Genomic DNA, 21,514 nt, shown 5'->3' on the forward strand with positions numbered 1-21,514 from the left:
TGTTTCATTACCCTAACTAAATAACTAACATTGTGTGTGTGTGTGTGTGTGTGTGTGTGTGTGTGTGTATTCATTCGTTTTCTTATCAAGGCAGCTAATACAATGATTCTAAAAACCATAATAGAGAACATCGGAGACATACCAAAAGGACTGTATTCATACAACTTCCTTACCCAGCTCCAATCCCAAACTGGATTAATGTTAAACTTTGGTCACTTTAGTCAGTCACTCACATCAGCCTTGTACAGCCTTGTACACCTGATTCCCCAAAATGGATGACTCACAACAATCAAAACAAGGAAATTACAATCAAATCAACTAAACAGAATAAAAAAATAGATTAAAAGATAGCGAGAGAAACAGACCGGATGGAAATGAAGACCTGGTTAAAGAGTCAGGTCTTCACAGCTCTTAGGACTCAGAATGCTTTGATTGGTTTATACCAAGTGTAAAAAATATCTCATGATAAAAGGTAAAAGGTTAATAATATAAATTTAAAAAATTTCCCCTGTTCAGTTATGTCTGACTCTAGGAGGCAGTGCTCAACTCCGTTTCTTAGCCATGGGAGCCAGTGTTGTCCGAGGATACTTCCATGGTCACGTCAAGGTGCATAGAACGCTGCTAGCTTTCCACCATAGTGGTACCTATTTACCTACTTGCATTTGCATGCTTTCGAACTGCTAGGTGGGCAGGAGCTTTTACAAGTAACAAGAGCTCACCCTGTCGCACTACACTCAGGTCTTAAACCCGCGCTGTCATCTGACAAGCTCAGCATCTTCAACTGCTGAGCCATCGTGTCCCCTAATATAAATTAGGCCATTACCAAATCTAAGGAAAAAAGAAACAATATCTTCTGCCCAAAAGAAATGACTTGCTGACCCTTTTCTATTCATGCAATGGGCAAGACAGAGATGTGCAAAAAACTGGAGCACTAATGCTCAAAAGCTTGTATTTGACATATAATAGTCGCTAGAATTTCTTTACATGGCTTCATAGTTCTGTTACAATAAATATCTGAGCTTTTGAGAAACATATTTGCACTCATTTGCCTTGTCAGCTGTCATAAGTCTGACACTGTGAATCTGGAAAATGGATGAATGCAGGAACCAGGTCAACCATATTTTGTGAACACAGTTGTACAATTAAAACTGGTAATCATAATTATGGAATTACCTTGTTGACCTGTATTTACTTGACTGAAGCTGACATTAAATTGAACCAAGTACATTGATTCCATGCTTTTTTATTAACTGTCCCTTTAGCAAGCAATATCAAAGATAGTGACTCAGGTGAAACAACAGTAACATTAAAGCAGCAAGACATTTTCCATTTTAGATATATATAACTTATCAAAAATATAAAAATGCCATCTAGATGAGTAAGCATCATAAAGGAAGTCCTCTGTCAACAATCTCTTTTAAGAAGCAAATTCTCTTAAATTTAAATCTTTGGGTAGACTATATTCTAAGATATAATAACTTATTAGCAAATAATCTTTAGTTTTCATCTCCACGCTTCCCTTTTAAAAAATGAATGGGGAGAAAAATCACAGCCTTGCTCATTGACATGGTATGGCCTTATCCACTATGAACCTTGATTTAAAAAAAAAAAAGTTTTGCACTGAACATCGCTGGTAGTGTTCCTTGGTTACTGAAGTGTCCAGTCATGCATTAGAGTCCTGATCTGGATTGGGCCACAGCACATGCATCAGGCAGTTTAATTATTCCCAGAAACTGCTTTGATTCAAAATTCCTTCTTTCCCTGGGTGGAAGGTTCAAAAATGGAAAAAGGACGTCCTTTGATGCCATGTTTGTTTATCAACGTGTTGTTTAATCCAAGGGGAGGTCTAAAATATTTAGTGGAGATACTGGGCTTCATGTATGTGATGTAACACAAAGCTACAGAAAGGAGAGGAATTATCCAAAGATAAATAACAGATATTCAGAGAACCTAGAATTATATATTCATAATTAATATATTGCCTTGGCTCATGCAAAATGTAGCTGCAATCAACCCCATTAAAAACAAGTAGATTCAAGGTACTCCAGGTGATTTGGACTAGAACTCCTATAAACTTTGACTACTGATTATATGAACAGAAGTGGATGCAAGCTGTCATCCAAAATATCTATAACAGTGTTGGCGAACCTTTTCGGCACTGAATGGTGAAACAGGAGCGTGTGACGTGCGCATGCTGGAAACCAGAAGAGCAGCCGTTGGAGGAACATGTGTGCGCCAGGAAGATGATCTTCCAGTTTCTGGCATGCGCATGTGCAGTGGCCACCTGGTCTTCCAGTTTCTGGTATGTATGCGTGCGTGAAGACCAACTGGCCGATGCACATGCATGCGCCAGAAACCAGAAGAGCAGACACTTGGTGCACATATGCGCATCACAAAGATGATCTGGTTTCCGGCGTGAGCATGCACACCGGCTAACTAGTCTTCCGGTTTCTGGCATGCATGCACAAGCAAAGACTAGCTGGCCGGTACGCATGTGTGCGCCGGAAACTGGAAGATCATCTTCCCGGCTCACACGGGCACACCGGGCAGCTTCTCTTCCTGTTTCTGTTGCTCCCAAACATGTGAAGACCTTCCTAAAGATACGGTTTATATTGATTAGAGACAAACTTCCAAATGTCCCATATTACATTTTTCAAAGGGAGAAAGGGGGGATCAAAACCGTACCCAATTTTTTTTAACCCAAATTTCATGAGAATGAAAACAAAATGAGAGCCTAAGCATTTTCTACTAGTATCTAATAAAATTCAGTTGTGACTGCACTTCCATATTTCAAATGCTGCCTACAGATTTTAAGAGCCTTCAGGGTCCAATACAACTCCTGAAGCCCGAAGTACTCTAATGTGTCAAAAGTACTAGAGAACAAATGTCTTCCAAGTATTTCAGACAATTCTTAGTGCATGGAATGTATAAAGGGGCATAATTTCCAGGTCCTATTTTAATCTTTTCATAAATTCACATTGGCTTTTTTTTTTTCTTTTCTTGCTGGTTCTGTTTTTATTTTTGCTTTTTTGAGCCAACAAGAGAACTGGCACTTTGGCAGAAAACATTTGAATTACTGCCACTTCATATGGCTGCCTTAATCAAGTCAAAAACAGTAGCTATGTATTCAGTGGAAACTTGTACTTGATAGCAAGTGCTTCACACTCGTTTTTGTTAGAAAAAATATTTGTGAAAACACAGCCCTTCTCTCCTTTCCATTAGAATGTAACTCTGGTCTTTGCATGAACACAGGCATATTCTAAACTAACATTTCTATTATAATATGACCAAGACTGACTTCCTCCTATGATTCAGTTTTACTGCTAAACTGGTTCGTGAAGGAATCACCTAATGAATACATAATCAACTACTTGTTAATGCATTTGAACTGTCTGAAACTTACTCAATGCGTGGAAAAATTCAATCAATATGTAAAGTCTTTTTCGGTCTCTGAGGAAATATTCCTTGCTCTTTTAGAAAGGTATTGTTAAGGATTCAGATTTGGTTTCCTTTTATTATTCTTTCCACCGCAGCACATAATCACATAAGGGATCTCAGAATTTTTGCTATCTCTATGTCAATCTGTTTCTCTATCTGGATAACTTTCTGAAAACTGAACCCAATGGAGTCCTATTTTAAAGACAACCATATGGTGTAATGGTTAAGAATCTGGACTTAGAATGGGAGCCCCAGCTTCTATTCCACTCTCAGCTATGAGAGCTCAGTGGATAATGTTGGGCAAATCACACTTTCTGTCAGCCCATTGATTTGAGCAAAATATGAAGACAGAGCACTACATATGCCTGTGTAAAGGAGATGGCCCTGAAGAAAGAATTTAACAGCTATTACATAAAAAGTAGCTTGGCCCAGGAAGGGAGGAATGAGTGAGAAAGAATGCCTTGCCTCAATCCTTTTTTTTATAAGAGTTAAGGGCGAGAATCTCGGCCAGCTTTTCAAGTTACTGTTATATTTTTTAACAATAAAATAGACTTCTAGTATCAGGGACGTGTTGATTCAGTGGTTAAGACGCTGAATTGTCGATCAGAAAGGTCAGCAGTTCGGTGGTTCGAATCCCTAGCGCCGCGTAACTGAGTGAGCTCCTGTTACTTGTCCCAGCTTCTGCCAGCCTAGCAGTTCGAAAATGCAAGTAGAAAATGCAAGTTAAAAAATGCAAGTAGAAAAATAGGGACCACCTTTGGTGGGAAGGTAACAGCATTCCGTGCACCTTTGGCATTTAGTCATGCCAGCCACATGACCACGGAATTGTCATCAGACAGCACTAGCTCTTCAGCTTAGAAACTTAGAAATGAACACCGTCTCCTAGAGTCGGGAACAACTAGCACGTATGTGCGAGGGAAACCTTTACCTTTTAGACTTCCAGTAGTTCTAATCATGTTTGTTTCCTGACCAGGCACACCTTAAAGAGCTGATATCCACTTTGAACTCTTAAAAGATCAATATAAATCAAATAATTATTTAATATAGTTAGTATAATGGGATAAACCAGCATGCTGGTTGAGGAATTCTAGGCATTGAAGTGCACACATATTAAAGTTGGTGAGCTTGAGAAACCCTTGAGAAATGCTGCTGACAGCTCCACGCTAAGCCCACTTCCCTCTGGGTCATATGACCTCAAGTGACACATAAAAGGCATGATGCCCTGTGCTTCCCAAAGAGTGAAGGAACATGAGAGGAAAATAGAAACACACATGGGAGGTCGGACATAATGCTTCATTACACAGAAGAAACATCACTGTTAATGAAATTGTTAGAAAGAATTCAAGAATGCATGCTCTCTGCAAGTTGTCCTTATTTTTATTCTTTTAAGTAAAGAAACTAATTTGGTTTTTTAAAGAAACCAATTAATTCTGAAATTCTGTCTTTTGTTTATGCTTTAATGAACATCCTTAGTTCAAGATTTCAATTTTAAGTATTTTGCTTAGCCTGAGAGTAGTCTTAATCATGTGTTGCTAGAGATGAAACCCATGTGCTAGACTGCTAAGGATTAAAGGAAGCTTAGGAAAGGCACCCTCTCATTCTCTACCTGTATGAGCTTCAAGGATGGATTTCTTACATATCCAAGTCAAGAGTTATATTATAAAGACACAAATGGTGGCAAAGATTACATTTGAAATTGCTAACGAGGACTACTGTTCTGAAATGGAGGTACAGATGCTATTATTTTATCTGTCCATTAATCTCCCCTTCCTCTTGTTCAAAACTAATCTCCAGGCTTTGGAGACTTGTATGAGGAAAGGGTTATAGTGAACAAAATGTATCCCAACTTGCACAAGATGTTGCACTTTTTGCTCAGGCAAAGCCACTCATTTCACAAGTCTATCTGAAAATATATCTATTTTTTTTTTTAATTTTTGATTTATATGCCGCCCTTCTCCGAAGACTCAGGGCGGCTTACAATGTGCTCAGCAATAGCCTTCATCCTTTTGTATATTTATACAAAGTCAGCTTATTGCCCCCACAACTGGGTCCTCAATTTACCTACCTTAGAAAGGATGGAAGGCTGAGTCAACCTTGAGCCTTGGCGAGATTCGAACCCTGCAGTAATTGCAGGCAGCTGGTCTTGATAACCAGCTTAATAACAGGGTGCCTTAAACCCCTGTACTACCAAGACTCTTAATAAAGTAAAGTAAAGTAAAGTAAAGGTTCCCCTCGCACATATGTGCTAGTCGTTTCAGACTCTAGGGGGCAGTGCTCATCTCCCTTTCAAAGCCGAAGAGTCAGCACTGTCTGAAAACATCTCCGTGGTCATGTGGCCAGCATGACAAAACGCCAAAGGTGCACAAAACGCTGTTACCTTCCCACCAAAGGTGGTCCCTATTTTTCTACTTGCATTTTTTACGTGCTTTCAAACTGCTAGGTTGGCAGAAGCTGGGACAAGTAACGGGAGTTCACCCCGTTATGCAGCACTAGGGATTCGACCCGCTGAACTGCCGACCTTTTGATTGACAAGCGCAAGATGTCTCCAGAAAGCAGAGCTGTTGACTGTGACAAAGATCAAGTAACTGGAGAGTAAATCGGTTCCTTGGAATCTCCAGATAAGAGGAAGACAGGAGATTGTCCATTTGTGATCTGAACAGCTGTTCCTTACAAGGAGACCACAGGACAATTTTCTGCAGATTTGAATGCCAGGAGACAATAGGATCAGCCACCTTGTGGACACTAAATCCACAAACCTCACTTTCTAATCATTTTCAGAAATTCCCTATCAACTATATTAAAGCTATTTAGAGATTTTTGGAATTACAAGTTTGAAAAGTCTTTATTTCAACTCTGAACAAAAGAAAAAATTATAAGCTTAAGAACTTAAAGAATTTGAAATGAATAACAACAAGGTATTTGATCTAAGAAAGTTATAAGGGTCCAAATTCCCTGAATTTGTAAGGTAAGCATTTACAGTAAGATTTTGGAATTAGCTATAAAAAATAAATAGCTCCTCATGGGAAACAGACTAATTTTGATTATCCTGGTTATGGTAAATCATAAGTGATTGTTTTAGAAACTGGACACTATAAGACAGGGGTCTGCAACCTTAAACACTCAAAGAGCCATTTGGACCCATTTCCCACAGAAAGTAAAACAGCGGGAGCCACAAAACCCTTCCTGTGCCTGACTATCTCTTGAGCGGCCACAAAACTAGCATATGTAGTTGAATTAAATGTTCAGTTTTCTTCTGAAACTTTTATTTTCTTGGATTTATCCATCGTTGGCCTACTGGGGTTTGAAAAGCTCAATAAACCGTGTGCTTGCGGGTGTCACACATTGGCAGTTGTGACGCATATTTTGAGGGAGCCGCAGCAGAGGGGTGAAAGAGCCATATGTGGCTCCAGAGCCATAGGTTGCTGACCCCTGCTATAAGAGGTTAAAGATTCTAAGCAAAAGAAAAAATACATAAACCTGTTCTTGATATCAATTAATACCGGAACTTACAGAATGATATGAAGTATCATAACTTCAGAAATATTAAAGATCTTTGAAGAACAGAACTAGAAATTAGTAAGCATCAACACTGCCAGTAATGATGTCCAGAATTAATATAATTGGGTTTTTTTTCCTCACTACAGATGAGAGCGCACAAAAGTCAGAATGAAGAGGAAGGAACAGAAGCAGTAAAAACAGCTTGTATATGGCAACTCATACAGAAAGGTTATTTGTAAATGATATTTGTAACTGAATGAATGATTGATTGATTACATGCCATCAAGTCATTGTAGACTCTTAGCAACCACAAAAATAGATTTTCACTATGAAAATGAATGCAATATTGTGTAAGAATATCAATAATACACAGTATTAATTTCCAGCAAATAAAATAAACAAGGAAGTTTAAGAACAGGATTTTTAAACATTCCTTTTTTATTGATTTCTTTCAGCCATAGATGGCATTCCTTGGTCTATAAGACAATTTTCTTTTCAAAATGCTTAGTAAATGTTTTTGAGAACTAGAATCAGATATACATGTATAAAAATCTGGATCTTTTTGGAGTGCCTGATGGTAATACAAGCTAAAAATAAATACTTGCCAAGATGAAGTATGTATTAGTTTCGGAGACAACAAATCTCACACTACAGATGTAAACATGCTTTTTAGTTTCAGTGAAATATAAAGGGTTTATAATTACCCTTTCAGTTATTACTTGACAGTGAATTCTTTGGAGCAATTCAAAGGCCAAAGCATCAAAGAGAAAATATTAAATAATCAAGAAGAGCTCTCAGAAGTAGATTAGTCAAGGGTGCCTCATCTCTTCTTCGTAATCTGTTAAATTCAGCAGCATCTGTGCTCTACTCCAAGAGTTGGAATATGAAATAAAACCATGTTCACACTCAACTACTTTACAGTTTATCAAAACTAGAAAGCTACTTAACATTTTCATCCAATGTAATACAGGGAGAATTTCATTCCATATTGGTCCATATCAAAATGCAAACTGAGGATAGATTTAGGCCAAGGAAGTTCACAATCTTCCCCTATGTAGCCACAATATACCTGTATTATACATATTATGGCCTTTTTGCATAGGGGAAGCTAAATTCTCTAAGGCATGACACATATCCCCAATTAATGGCCAGATTACTGTTGTGAGACACACAGCTTCTTGGATTCCAAATATGAAAGAACACACAACTGGCATAAGGAAACATCTGTGCTGCTCTTTCTTCTAAACTTGCAGCAGCCTCAAAAAAAAAATCTCAGAGGAATTAGCTTTTTTTTTAATTAAAATTTTCACATTACCTGGGTTCAGAGACTTATGCTAATCCATTTTGTTCATCAGTCCTTCAAGGTAGTCAGACAAGAACGACCAACCTGGAGTACTAACACTACCTTTATTGTAAGGTTACATTAACAGAATCTTGCAAGTCTTGAAAGTACATCTCCCTCCCCCCCTTCACCTTTACTAGGGAGGGTCCTTTCTGAGATGTTTGCCATGCCCCTATTCCTTCTGAGGACTAAGCTGCTGTTATCTGACCTTTGGCTCCTCCTTCTGTCTCTCAAGGACATTATCACAAATCATTAGTCTTGTGCCGGTTAACTAGAAATGTTCTAAGAAGGCCTAGGTAGCATGATATTAATGAATTAATAATTAAGATCTCTGGGCATTGACAAGGAGATTATACAAAGACTTCATGGAGCTTCATGGAGCCTCTTAATGAGGAAGATAGGCAGATGTTGTTTAATTTCAAGGATAGACTCTTTTTTTTAAGAATTTAAGGCCGTACACAAATGTCCACACAAAAAAACTTTGTAAGATAGTTGGGTGAGGAGAATTACTACCTCAAAATCACCAAGTGAGTTCTTCAGCCTTAATTATTTTGAATGGCTTGTTAAAAGCCAGTCCCCTACAGTTCTTTCCAACTGCAAGCTTGCTAAGCATCTTAGCTTCTGGCTGGCTATAACAAACTACAAAACTATTAATGCAAATTTAAAATAGCCATCCCTATCTTAAGTCCTCCAGATGTTTTGGACATACATATTTGGACTAATACCTGGTAGTTTCCCATGGTAGTTGGAACTGATTGACACCAAGCTGGAAAGACTTATTTGGAATCTCTGTTGCTGATGTTTTAGTGCAGATAACATTTCTTTAATTCATTTTTAATTAGGAGCATGTGTTTTCCCCACTTTATAGATGGGAACTTCAACCAAAGCTCACATCTTTTCCTGACGAGCCCTCTAGTGCTCTGGTGAATTGTTCTTTTGAATTGGGCGGGAAGGAGAGCTCTAACTGCAGTTCCACAGGTTCAGAGGTGGGTTTCAGCAGGTTCTGACCTGTTCTGGAGAACCGGTAGCAGAAATTTTGAGTAGTTCGGAGAACCAGTAGTAAAAATTCTGACTGGCCCTGCCCCCATCTATTCTCTGCCTCCCAAGTCCCAGCTGATCGGGAGGAAATGGGGATTTTGCAGTCACCTTCCCCTGGAGTGGGGTGGGAATGGAGATTTTACAGTATCCTTCCCCTGCCACGCCCACCAAGCCACACCACGCCCACCAAGCCATGCCCACAGAACCGGTAGCAGGGGTGAAATTCAGCAGGTTCTGACAGGTTCTGGAGAACCGGTAGTGGAAATTTTGAGTAGTTCAGAGAACTGGCAAATATCACCTTTGGCTGGCCCCAGAGTGGGGTGGGAATGGAGATTTTGCAATATCCTTCCCCCAGGAGTAGGGAGGGAATGGGGATTTTGCAGTATCCTTCCCCTGGAGTGGGGCAGGAATGGAGATTTTGCAATATCCTTCCCCTGCCACTCCCACCAAGCCATGCCCACAGAACCGATAGTAAAAAAATTTGAAACCCACCACTGCAAAGAATATAGTCTGTTGCATCCTCCACTGTAGTGTTACTGTAAAAACAATGTTTCTTAATTCAATGGGATTTGGCCCCATGTATAGATATAATTAAAACTGAACTATAATGCACTCTTGGTTTTTTGGCTTAAATCATACTCTGCTTTCTGAACTGCCTTCCTTCCCATCATCTGCATTCCCTCTTTAAGAGTCATCATGCTAAATACATATCCCAAAATGTGCCTCTTAAAAAGGTACGTCTGTTTCAAATGAACACTGTAGTCTCAACAGAGATTACTGATATTTTCCACTGATTCAGAATGGCTGGAAACCAATGGAGATGAGAAAGGTAGAATTTTAAATAATACATCTAAATCTGTCCAAATAGTAGCCAGTGACCAGCTTCTCAGTTACCCATTGCTCTCAGAAGTCCCTCCTGGTTGATTGGCTCCTAGTACAGGTGGTCTCGACTTACAACAGTTCATTTAGTGACTATTCAAAGTTACAATGGCACTTATGACTTATGATCATTTTTCATATTTACAACCATTGCAATATCCCCATGGTCACATGATCAAAATCCAGATGTTCAGCAATTGGTTCATATTTACAACGATTGCAGTGTCCTGGGGTCATGTAATCCGCTTTTTCGACCTTCTGACAAGCAAAGTCAACAGGAAAGCCAGCTTCACTTAACCACCGTATTCCGAACTTAATAGCTGCAATGATTCACTTAACAACTGTTGCAAGAACGGTCGTAAAGTGGGGCAAAACTCACTGAACAATTATTTCACTTAGCAACATAAATGTTGGGCTCAATTGTGGTCGTAACTCGAAGACTGTAGAAAAGTGAAAACGCTGCCACTGAGAGAAATAGCATTTTCCATACTCTGCTGTAAAGTCAAACCCTCCAGTGAAATGTATTTTCTCCTCCCCTTGCTTTGGCTCACTCAAACAAAACAGATTGGGGTTCAAAAATATGTTGGCAGTCCACAGAGGGCAGACTAAGTGCAATTAATTCCATTTATACACCGAGTAACGACCCAACCAGGTTGTTAAGATGACAGATGTCCAACTTAGAAAATACTGAAATGTAACAGTTTGTTAGGAGACATCATTTGGACAGAATCCAGACTAAACAAGAGAAGGGGAAAAGCAAATAGTATGGTTGCACACACTGGGGGTTTCTTTGGCTGACTATATTCTGAAACCGAAAGTTCCTGATTTTTCCTATTCTCCATTGGGTCCCTTCCTTAAAAATCAGGGTGTGATTGGCATTAAATTGTTAATTAGGCTGTATCAACTTGAAAAATAAATAATCTCTCTCTCTCTCTTCTATACATAGTTCCTTCCTAACACATGATATTTGGTAAAAGAAAACACTTTCCTATGTATAATGAACTGCGATGCTCGAAGAAACAAAAATAGACATTGTCTGCATCTATGGCGTACTTATGCACCATAATTATGGCATAGTAAAACTTGAGGCGGCAGCAGTAAAAACACATCAACTGTACAGTTTTACAGACTCTTCAAGCTTAATTGTGGATACATATGGGAGCAGGAGGAGAAACAATATGAAGGCATTTTGATATATTTTTTTGTTTAATTGGGGTATCTCAGTCATGTTATTGCGATGAGAACTCTAAAAGTCATTCCATTCCATGCCATGATAGAGATAGGAAATTGGTTTCTTTTGGGGGGATGTTCTTTTTATACTTTGCTTTTTTTTCTTACATTTTTCTCTCTTTTTTTTCCTTTTCTTCTAGCCATTACCTTTTCTTGTTCTATTTTTTTTTAAATTTTTTAAAAAGCACCCCAAGTCTCATTTCTGCTCTGTAACCAGCATTTTTCATATATTATGAACAAACCTGAAATATATAGATCAGCGGTGCCCCCAATCCTTCCTGCTCTGAAGACTGGCAGCAACAGCAGCCAGGGAGAGGGGATAGTCTCGCGTGTGCACTCACCACTTGCGCAAATGGAGCTTTGCCACTTACCGCTGTTTATGTAGTCCAGTTCACAAGGGGCCGCGGACTGGTACTGGTCCACAGACCAGGGGTTGGGGATCCCTGATTTAGACCATCTGAAGGATTATGCGTGCTTATTCTGAATCCTTTTGCACTCCCTTGCTCAAATTGACAGTTCACTCTCAAAACAGAATTGAGATATTCTATTACAGACAATTGGAATTTATGGCCATATCTTCCTTCCAGATTTTATTAACATTTCCTTGACCTCTGTAATGGAAACCTCATTGCAGTTTAGCTCATTTGCGTGAATGATACAATACCAGTGAATGATACAATAGCAGGACAAGTGTAAAGAGTATGTTTCTGGTTTGCAAAACAAACAAACAAACAAATTCCACAACCAACTGAATACTTTTTGAACTACTATCTCACTTAGCCCACGATTAAGATGCCGCACTACTCACACAAATCCAAGTAGACAATATATATGAGGGGTGTGTGTGTGTGTGTGTGTGTGTGTAAAAACTTGTTTATTATGTTCTGGCTGCTTTTGTGTCCTAAAATATCTAACCAAACTGGTGGGCAGAAAAGTTTACAAAGGAAAAAAAAATGTAATGATCCTTGAAGCAATGCTATATGACATTGAGAGATGACTCATGAAAGTTGCATTGCATTTCACTCCCCTTTGGGGACTTCCTAAGATAGTAAGTATCTTTTTCAGATCCCAGCTCTAGCAAAACTTCCATCCAGCCTCAGAGTAAGGAGGAGGCTATACTTCTCCGTGTTAGAAAGATCATTTTCAAAAGAAAAAGAAAAAAAGTGGGCGTCTTTCACTTCATTAATTACTTTCATCCTATAGTCAGAAGACCAGGAAGTAGGCCTGAAAGCTTTCATTTTGGGGAGCAGTCCAAAAAAAAACAAACACCTGGATCTTGAGATGTTACACATGTTTTTTTTCTTTCTTCAAGCGAGCAAAGTCGACCTTAGCACAGGTTCTCAAAATCATTAAATGCAAAACAGTAACCATAACACATTAATCATATGTGATTGTGCCGGAAAAACAACTGAAATATTTTTGTCCCCCTGCCTTTGATGCATTTTACAGAGCGTGGATATCAGGGAGAAGGCTACAGCACAGTGACAGAATGCCTACTTTGAATGCAAAAGGTTGCGGGTCCAATCCATGACAGGTAAGGCTGGAAAAGCTTCTTGTCCGACAACCAGTGCTAGTCAGTGACAGATTGAGCTAAATTAAGCATGAAATGGAATTCACATTAAGAGAGGCTAAGTGAAGGAAGAGTTGCTGATTCTAGAATAATGGAGTACGAATTAAATTTAAAAAAGTGTAGTTGGAACCACCTGCTGAAGGAGAGGCGACCATAGCTGGGGGGCAGGATTAAAAGACATTTCAGGTTACAGTCCATAGGAGCAAGAAAACTTTTTAGGTCAAATCCTTAGGTCTATATCTGGGAAGAGGGAAGAGGCAGACAGCCTGGCAAGCTAAATTGATCATCAACAATAAACAAACCTGTATGACCCATTCTTGGAGGTGTTCTGGTTGTTTGAGTCTGACAAAAACTAAGATACACTTTGTGTATCTAAAGTGTTTGAACAACTGTTGGACCTTAGTTCCAGAAATGAAATAACTGAACATTATTCTAAAAACTATTCTCTCACATACACATTAAAAGGCTGTGATTACAAAATACAGATTTTGAAATCAGACAGGAGGGACCTCAGTACTAAACTACTTCTTGAGAAGCAGAAAGAGGTTTTTTTTTTTTAGAGCAGCATGGCTGCTAAAATCATCTGATGAGAATTTCAAACTTAATTTTTTTTTTAACTTGATTTATATGCTACCCTTCTCCAGAGACTCAGGGCAGCTTACAAAGCGTTAAGCAATTTGTTAAAACTTTACTGATGTAGTCAATATTCTTTCTTCAACCTCTAAGCTTTACACCATATATTAGCAATGAAATACAGCCTGGCCCCTTTAATAACCCAGAGAAACATCCCGACAGTTTTATTTAAAAAGAATGAAATTATCAACAAATTGGGTCAGATGACAAAATTGCTTTTTCCAATTCTGCCCGGAACTCCATCTAATTCAAAATGCTATTGTGAAAAATATTTTTACTAGACTTTGGAAGATGCAGTTGCTTGCATGTAAGTTTTTTTTAATGTTCTAATTAACTATTTCTATCAAACCCTTCAGTGAGCTGGCTTCTGTCTACATCAGTGATTTATGACTGGTTTTCTTAGTGCTACTTAACACAGAAATGGATTTACACTACTAAAGTGGTAAGAAAAAGCAAAAAGGTAGAAAAGATTCAAGACAAATTTATACCCCTAGAAAACCAGAGTAGAATTATATGATATAACTTAACCATGAGTTTTGCATGAAGGCACCCATAAATCCTGATTTGACTGGGAAACAGCTCAAATTTCCATATGTTTATTTAGGAATTTAAGGCCAAGTACTTAGGATGGCACCCCTTTCCTCAATATTCAACTCAGATTGAACCACCATGCAGAAATTAGCTATTATTAGTACTGTAAGAAGACAGCACATGATAAAGGATCATTTTCTTCAGCTGAGTCTGTGGGGTAAAATAGGCTTCTAATTTCTTCCGAGGGGGGCGGAGAGAGGCTAATCCCCATTGGTAAAACGGTCTATATAGCGCATTAGTAAACTATATAGCCTAATAAATCCTTCATTATAGAATCTTCCCAGCTCTGTTAAACCCCTGCTAAATTCCAAATCCTATTCGGGTCAAAGCCGAATCGTACTCCGGCAAATTCGAGGAAAGATCGCGTGTGTAACTTTCACGAGCGTTTGCGCGTTTGCGAAATGGGGATCTCTGGAGAGGGGGGGGTCCCCGTTCCACATCTGCCCCCCCCTCTCCCGACAAGGCACGAGCGAGCTCCCCTCCCCTCAAAAAAGTTGCTCGGAAAATCGTGAGGCACCTAACCGAAGCCGAGAGTTTGCTGTCCTCCGAAGAAAAAATACTGACCCCCGCCCCAATGGGTCTTCTCGCCCCTCTCCTCACTTCCAAACAGCCCACCGCTCACCGCGCCCCGAGCAGTTACTAGAGTTTGCCCGGAGCACTTTGCTAAGTGGCGGGGAGGGTCGCGCTTCCTTTCCCGGAGGTACACAGGGAGCAGCTTGGGAAGGGCCCTTCCGACCTGCTCTCCCCTTCCCTTCCCCATCCCACCAACCTGACATATAAAGGACCGGGGGCTGCATAGGAAGCCAAACGCTCCCCCCCCCAGAACACGGCAACCCGTCCGGGGTTCGAGGCCGGGACGGCACACTCACCATCTTCCTTCTCGTCGAACACGGGTCTTTTGGAAGACGAGGAAGAGGTGCTGGCTCCCATCCTCTTCTTCCACTTGCTCCAGTGAAACATTGGCGGAGGAGGCGAATTGGCATCCCCTAAAAAAGTCCACAAGAGAGCAAGGCGAGCCGGGCTCGGCGACCACGGCAGCGGCAAGCGGGAGAGCCGGAACCCCTTCAAGATGGATCTCGCGGGTTACGCGTGTTGGCGCGCCGGTGTGTAAACGTGTCTTGAGTATCTCTTTCGGGCTCTACTCGCCCGCTTTTGTCTCCACCGCTCGCTCTTGCTCTCTCTTCTCTCTCTCTCTCTCTGTCTCTGCAACGGCGCTGGAAAAGGCGGTGACGGCTGGAGCTGCAGTTGCCAAAGACTTGCTTTGCTCTTTTGGGGACCCCCTTCTTCTCCCCTATTCCTATTCCCGCCTCTGGAAAGGGGGGGGGCGGCGTGCGAGAACCTCCTCCAAGGAGCCCCACGGCAAGCGAGCAAGAAAAACCCAAAGCACGCTAAGCTTTCTTCCCTTATCCTCCTTTCTTCTTTCTCCCTTTCTCCTCTCTTCCAAACCCACCCAAGCTTTAAGTCTCCACGCTAGACGGAGGCGGGCGCCGCTGGAGAAACCCGGCGTTTCCCTAAAGCGAGCTGGAAAAGCCAGGATTTGTAGGGAAGGGAGGAGGGGGGGGGGCGTTTCACGCTCGTAGACTCCCGAGCCGGCTGCCTTAAAGCGAACGCGACTCGTAGCGCCTCCGTCCGTGGCTAGATGGCGCTCGAGGCGCGCGAACGCGGGCTTTTTACCTTTAACCTTCTGAGATCATCGAGATGCTGCTTGTTGGGGAAGGGGAGGAGATGCTCTGTTCTGCGGAAAGGGGCTTCCGACCGCTTTTCGGCTTGGGTTGGTTCCAGAGCGGACACTTAGCACGACAAATCATGTGTCTGATTTGATATAATGCAGTCTTTCTCAACCTTGGAAGCTTGAAGCTGGCTGGGAGATTCTGGGAGTTGAAGTCCACCCATCTTCAAGCTTCCAAGCTTGAGAAACACTGATATAATGTGTATGATATGATGCAGCAGCGAAATGAAAGGGAGTTCTTTCATCTATTATTAATGATTCTTTGTTCTCCTTTAAGGGATAGCGTGGCTGTTGGTGACCCACGCTGTATTTGGAGTCCTATTTATTTTGTGGACTACTTTAAAACCTTTAAAAGAGCCTTGATAGTACAGTGGTTTAGTGCACCCTGTTATTAACACAGCTGCCTGCAATTACTGCAGGTTCGAATCTCTCCAAGGCTCAAGGTTGACTCAGCCTTCCATCCTTTCTAAGGTAGGTGAAATGAGGACCCAGTTTGTGGGGGCAATAAGCTGACTTTGTATAAAATATACAAAAGAATGAAGGCTATTGCTTAATGCATTGTAAGCCGCCCTGAGTCTCCGGAGAAGGGCGGCATATAAATCAAATTTAAAAAAAAAAAAAACCCAAAAAAACCAAGGATCTTAGACACCTCGGGAAACGATTTGCCTCTGAATATCAGGTCTGCTGGAGAACATAAGGATGATGCTGCAAAGGCATTTTTGTCTCAACTTTCCATTGTATTTGGCTGGTCGTTGTAAAAAGAGACCATTGGATGAGAGGGGACTTTTGATCTGATCCGGTGTGTGATTTATAAAGTGACTGATGTCAAAATAAGTTATTGTTCTTGCCGTTATTAAAAAAGAAAGTGTATTTTCCATGATACGGCTACTGTTAATAATTTGGAAAGGAGGGGGAAAAAATCATGGTTTGAATTTCTTTTGATGCCTTCCGTTTTATTGTTCAGGGAGTCCTCGAGTTACAACAGTTCACTTAGTGACCATTTGAAGTGACAATCGCACTGAAAAAAGTGACATGACCGTTTTTCACACAACCGTTGCAACATCCCCAAGGTCATGATCAAAATTCGGATGCTTGGCAATTGGTTCAGATTTATGACAGTTGCAATGTCCTGGGGTCATGTGATCACCTTTTGTGACCTTCTGACAAGCAAAGACCATGGGGAAGCCAGATTCACTTAACAGCCGTGTAATTAATTTAACAATTTTAGTGATTCACTTAACAAATGTGGCAAAAAAAGTTATAAAATGGGGCAAAACTCACTTAACAAATTTCTCACTTAGCAATATAAATTTCAGGCTCAATTGTGGTCGTAAGTTGAGGGCTACCAGTATTTTAGCTTTGCCTTCAATTCAGTCTTCACTTCTTGTAATTGCCTGCCTGTTTTCTTGGCAAATTTTTCAGAAATAGCTTGTGCTTGCCTTTTTCCTAGGGCTGAGAGAGAAGGACTGGTTCAAAGTCCCCCAGCTGGCTTCCTGCCTAAGGAAGAACTTGGACTTACAGTCTGATCAAGCTTCTGGTTAAGAGTCTTTAAGCACTACCAGAAATGGGCTTTTCCAATCAACTGAAAATGCTACACTTTCCAAACAGCTACTGGAAGCAACAGTGAGTGACAGGTAACCTGACCAGGCATGTTATCCCGAGTAATTGCTCTCCAAATACAGTATGGTGGTCTTGATAGCATGGGCAGCCACAAAGCCCTTTATGCTAACTACCTATGCCTTTCATTAGCTCTTTATAAAAATATCCATCTATTTGAGCAGCATCTCTGCCTAATCTTACAGCTGCTTTAATTTCCATCCCAGAATATGGTATCAAACAGGAACACCATAGATTAGGGGTGTCAAACTCAAAGCCTGCAGGCCGGGTCCAGCCCATAGGGTACTTAGATCTAGCCCGCGGAGCCACCCTGGAAACAGCAAAGGACCAGCTCATGATACCTTTGCCAGTAAAAACGCCGCTTGGGAGCGGCGTGTCCCAAGCTCTGTTTTCATTGGCAAACCACTCGGGCCACCACAGGTGCCCCCGATACAAGTGACATTGAGCTGCCACACCCACCCAGCCTCCCAAAGTCAAACACAACCCTGATGTTGCCCTCAATGAAATCGAGTATGACACCCCACCATAGAGATATTAAAATGACAAGCCACTGTCACTCGCTTCAGCTCAGAATATAGCTCTAGCTCCCAAGTAAGCTTTCTAGAACAGCTTCCCTCATCTGGGACCACTCTAAATTTATTGGGACTACAACTTCCAGAATCCCTAGTCAGCATGGAATTCTGCTTAGGTATTCTGAAAGTTGCAGTTGCAAGCAATTCAAAGAGCATTAGATTAAGACAATGAAGAAGTATATCAGAAAACATTTTGTTCAAACTTTGAGTTTGTCCTTAACAAAAAAAATGTATTATGGGTAGCCCTCATTTACTGACTGCTCATTCAGCAATCTTTGAAAGTTATGACAGTGCGGAAAACTGAGACTTATAACTGATCCCCAATTCCTAGCCACAATGCATCTAATAATATTAGAGTACTCCAAAATTTATTTAGTCAAGTTCTATAATTTGTTTTAAGTATTGAAGAGTTTTGAAGTCTGTATATGACAACATGTTTCAAAGTTTAGAATGAAAAAAGTGCTGTATCACATATGACTTTCTAAAACTGGTGAAATTATGAATCAATTTCATATTGATACAATTTCATATTTTAAGAATATAAAAAATGCTAAATAAAGATGTATAGTAGATGAAGAAAGCCAGGGCATGTATTAAACTGAAGATCTTTTCTTATAAAAATTTCCTTTAGAATTTTCCCCCAAAACAGCATGCAATTTAACAATCAATTAGAGAAAAGGAAGAAATTGACTTTGATTTTAATTAGCAGAGCTAATTAGAAATTACACAATCTTTTGGAAAATATAAATATCCAAATAATTGCAAGAATAATTTGAAATTCAGGTAACATTGAATTGTTAGATTTAAAAAAAATAAAAATTGACTTTTTCTACAAAAAGATAAATGATCGTCATTTCAAATGAACAAATTATTCTGCAGTTATAGGGTAAGAAATTAACATTTTAAGCCTTGCGAGATAAGCCAAGTGGTAATATGTAGCTAAGGAAAAGTCTCACAAATGTCCTTTTATGCAACATAGTGCTATCCAAGAAGAAGTATGCTTTTTGTGCTAAAAAATCATTTTAATTATAGACTCTGCTAGTCTCAAAATAAATACTCAGATATTGTATACAATAATACATATATCAATGACAATTACAAAATATTGGGCAATGTTCTGCAGATCATTTTACAGATTAAGAATAAAGAATATTGCAGAGCTGTGGTTGAAAATGCTAATTTTCTAGTGACAGATTAAATAAAAATTGATCCATATATCTCTGTCACCAGGCTAATCCTAAATAAATTTACTGAGAAGCAATTCTCCAGACTTTAAAAGTGCAAGAGACTAGCTTTGAAACATTTATTAAGTTAAATCAACTCTTGAACAATTAGCACTTAAACAAAAGTATGGAATTATTAATACAATAAATTCTACAGGGATAGCTATATTTTTCTTCGTTGCAGCGATACACCCCAAATCTATTTGGCCTCCTAAAGTAGCAGCAAATTTATTACAGTGCAAGCATTAATTAGTTTCATTTCATTTCATTTCAGATGCTTGCCCTGCTGCCCTTAGTTAGATATTTATATATTTATATAAGAATATTATGAAACCCAAAGGTCATGAAATGCAAGCGGCAACAATGGGTCAAGATTTAAAAAGAGCTTCTGACTAGAAAAACAGTAATTAAAGATAATGCTATGTGTCTTATAATCCTCAAACTAAATTAACATTCACTGTATGAAAGGAAGACAAAATTCAGGAATAGATTGGTTTATACAATACTTAGACTCATAATACCATTTCTACAAAATAACTACAAAAAAAAGCTTTTATTATAAAGACATATTAGTGTTCCTTCAGTTCAAGCATACAAAGATTATACTGCTAAAAGCCTCAAATTTCTATTGAATATAAAAATAGCAATTCATGAATGTATAATAATACGGTTGATAGATTTAGGCAGTGGTGAAATCCAAATTTGTTTACTACCGGTTCTGTGGGCGTGGCTTAGTGGGCATGGTGTGGCTTGGTGGGCGTGGCTTGGTGGGCGTGGCAGGGGAAGGATACTGCAAAATCTCCATTCCCACCCCACTCCAGGGGAAGGATATTGCAAAATCTCCATTCCTGCCCCACTCTGGGACCAGCCAAGGTGGTATTTGCCGGTTCTCCGAACTACTCAAAATTTCCGCTACCGGTTCTCCAGAACCTGTCAGAACCTGCTGGATTTCACCCCTGGATTTAGGTTTATCAAGAAATGCATTTCTTGAGTGGGCAGAAGTTGTAAAGTTGTCAAATATTTTGTTCCTATTAAAGTTAGCAAAGTTACGTTATGCATCCTTGGTTTCATTGTGAAGAGAGACAGCTGGCAATCCTCTAGTGTTTACAAATGAATTCTGGTTTGCAGAGGGAATCTAGCGGATTTAAGATATGATGACTATTCATTTTGTGACCACAGAGCCCCACATTACAATTTGCTGGAGGGAATGAAATTTTATCTTGGCAGAATGAGTTGCTTTAATTGGTAGCTCCCTTGCAAGATGCCAAGAGCATACCTATTTTTGTTCCTGAGGAGCTGCCGTATAAGATTTTTAAAAGTTTGACATTTGAGAGAGTGAATAAAAACTGTCGGTTAGAGAAGATTGACAAAAAGTAGGCAGTTCAATATTTTCCATAACATTTACTCAGTGACAGCTTTGAGTCAATCAATCAGAATAGAGCTGGAAGGGAGATCTTGGAGATCTAGATCTCCTAGTCCAACTGCTTGCTCAAGCAGGAGACCCCATACTATTTCAGACAAAGGACTGTCTAGTCTCTTCGTAAAAACGCCCAATGATGAAGAGTCCAGAGTATGAAGAATAGGGCCTTTTATTCAGTGGTGAAATGTAAAATTTGTTACTACCGGTTTTGTGGGCGTGGCTTGGTGGGGGGTGTAATATGATTGAGTGGGCATGGCCAACTTTTTTTTTTACTTTTAAAACCATTTTTTCTATAACCTCTTCTGCTGAAGAGGTTGTTAAAAAAATGCTTTTAAAGCCTCTGACGATCCCAGCTGACTTGCCTGATCGGCAGAGGCTTTTTTTACTTTTAAAACCATTTTTTCTATAACCTCTTCTGCTGAAGAGGTTGTAAAAAAAATGCTTTTAAAAGCCTCTGACGATCCCAGCTGAGCCACGCGATCATCAGAGGCTTTTTTTTTAACTTTTAAAAGCATTTTTTCGGCCAAAGAGGTTGTAGAAAAAATGCTTTTAAAAATAAAAAAAAGCCTCTAATAATTGCGCGGCTCAGCTGGGCAATGGGGGGTGGCAGGGACTTTCGCTACTGGTTCTCCGAACAACCTGCCTCCATCGGTACCGGATCGGGCGATCCAGTCCGAACCGGGAGCATTTCACCCCTGCTTTTATTGCTTTCTAGCCCAGGGTAGCTAGGAAAA

At 40.0% G+C, this 21,514-nt stretch overlaps 2 protein-coding genes across 4 annotated transcripts in view; one reads left to right on the forward strand and one right to left on the reverse strand.

Annotated features, from left to right (window-relative positions):
• STK32C (serine/threonine kinase 32C) overlaps nt 1-15,856 on the reverse strand; it is a 193,116-nt gene extending 177,260 nt beyond the window's left edge. The window contains exon 1 of one of the 2 annotated variants that reach the window (XM_034436523.3): nt 15,089-15,856. In XM_034436523.3, coding sequence (XP_034292414.2) covers nt 15,089-15,179 — 91 coding nt within the window. In that variant the 5' untranslated portion in view covers nt 15,180-15,856. The remainder of the gene's footprint in view (nt 1-15,088) is intronic. The other variant, XM_087871682.1, reaches the window with a different exon arrangement.
• LRRC27 (leucine rich repeat containing 27) overlaps nt 14,882-21,514 on the forward strand; it is a 75,102-nt gene continuing 68,469 nt past the window's right edge. Inside the window, exon 1 of one of the 2 annotated variants that reach the window (XM_087871681.1) lies at nt 14,882-15,322. The gene's annotated coding sequence lies outside the window, so the exon portion shown is untranslated. Of the gene's footprint in view, nt 15,323-17,376; nt 17,583-21,514 lie in introns of those variants that run through there. The other variant, XM_087871680.1, reaches the window with a different exon arrangement.

This window comes from Pantherophis guttatus, chromosome 6 (genome assembly GCF_059756535.1).
Source record: "Pantherophis guttatus breed Tessera chromosome 6, ASM5975653v1, whole genome shotgun sequence".
NCBI classification, from domain to species: Eukaryota; Metazoa; Chordata; class Lepidosauria; order Squamata; family Colubridae; genus Pantherophis; species Pantherophis guttatus.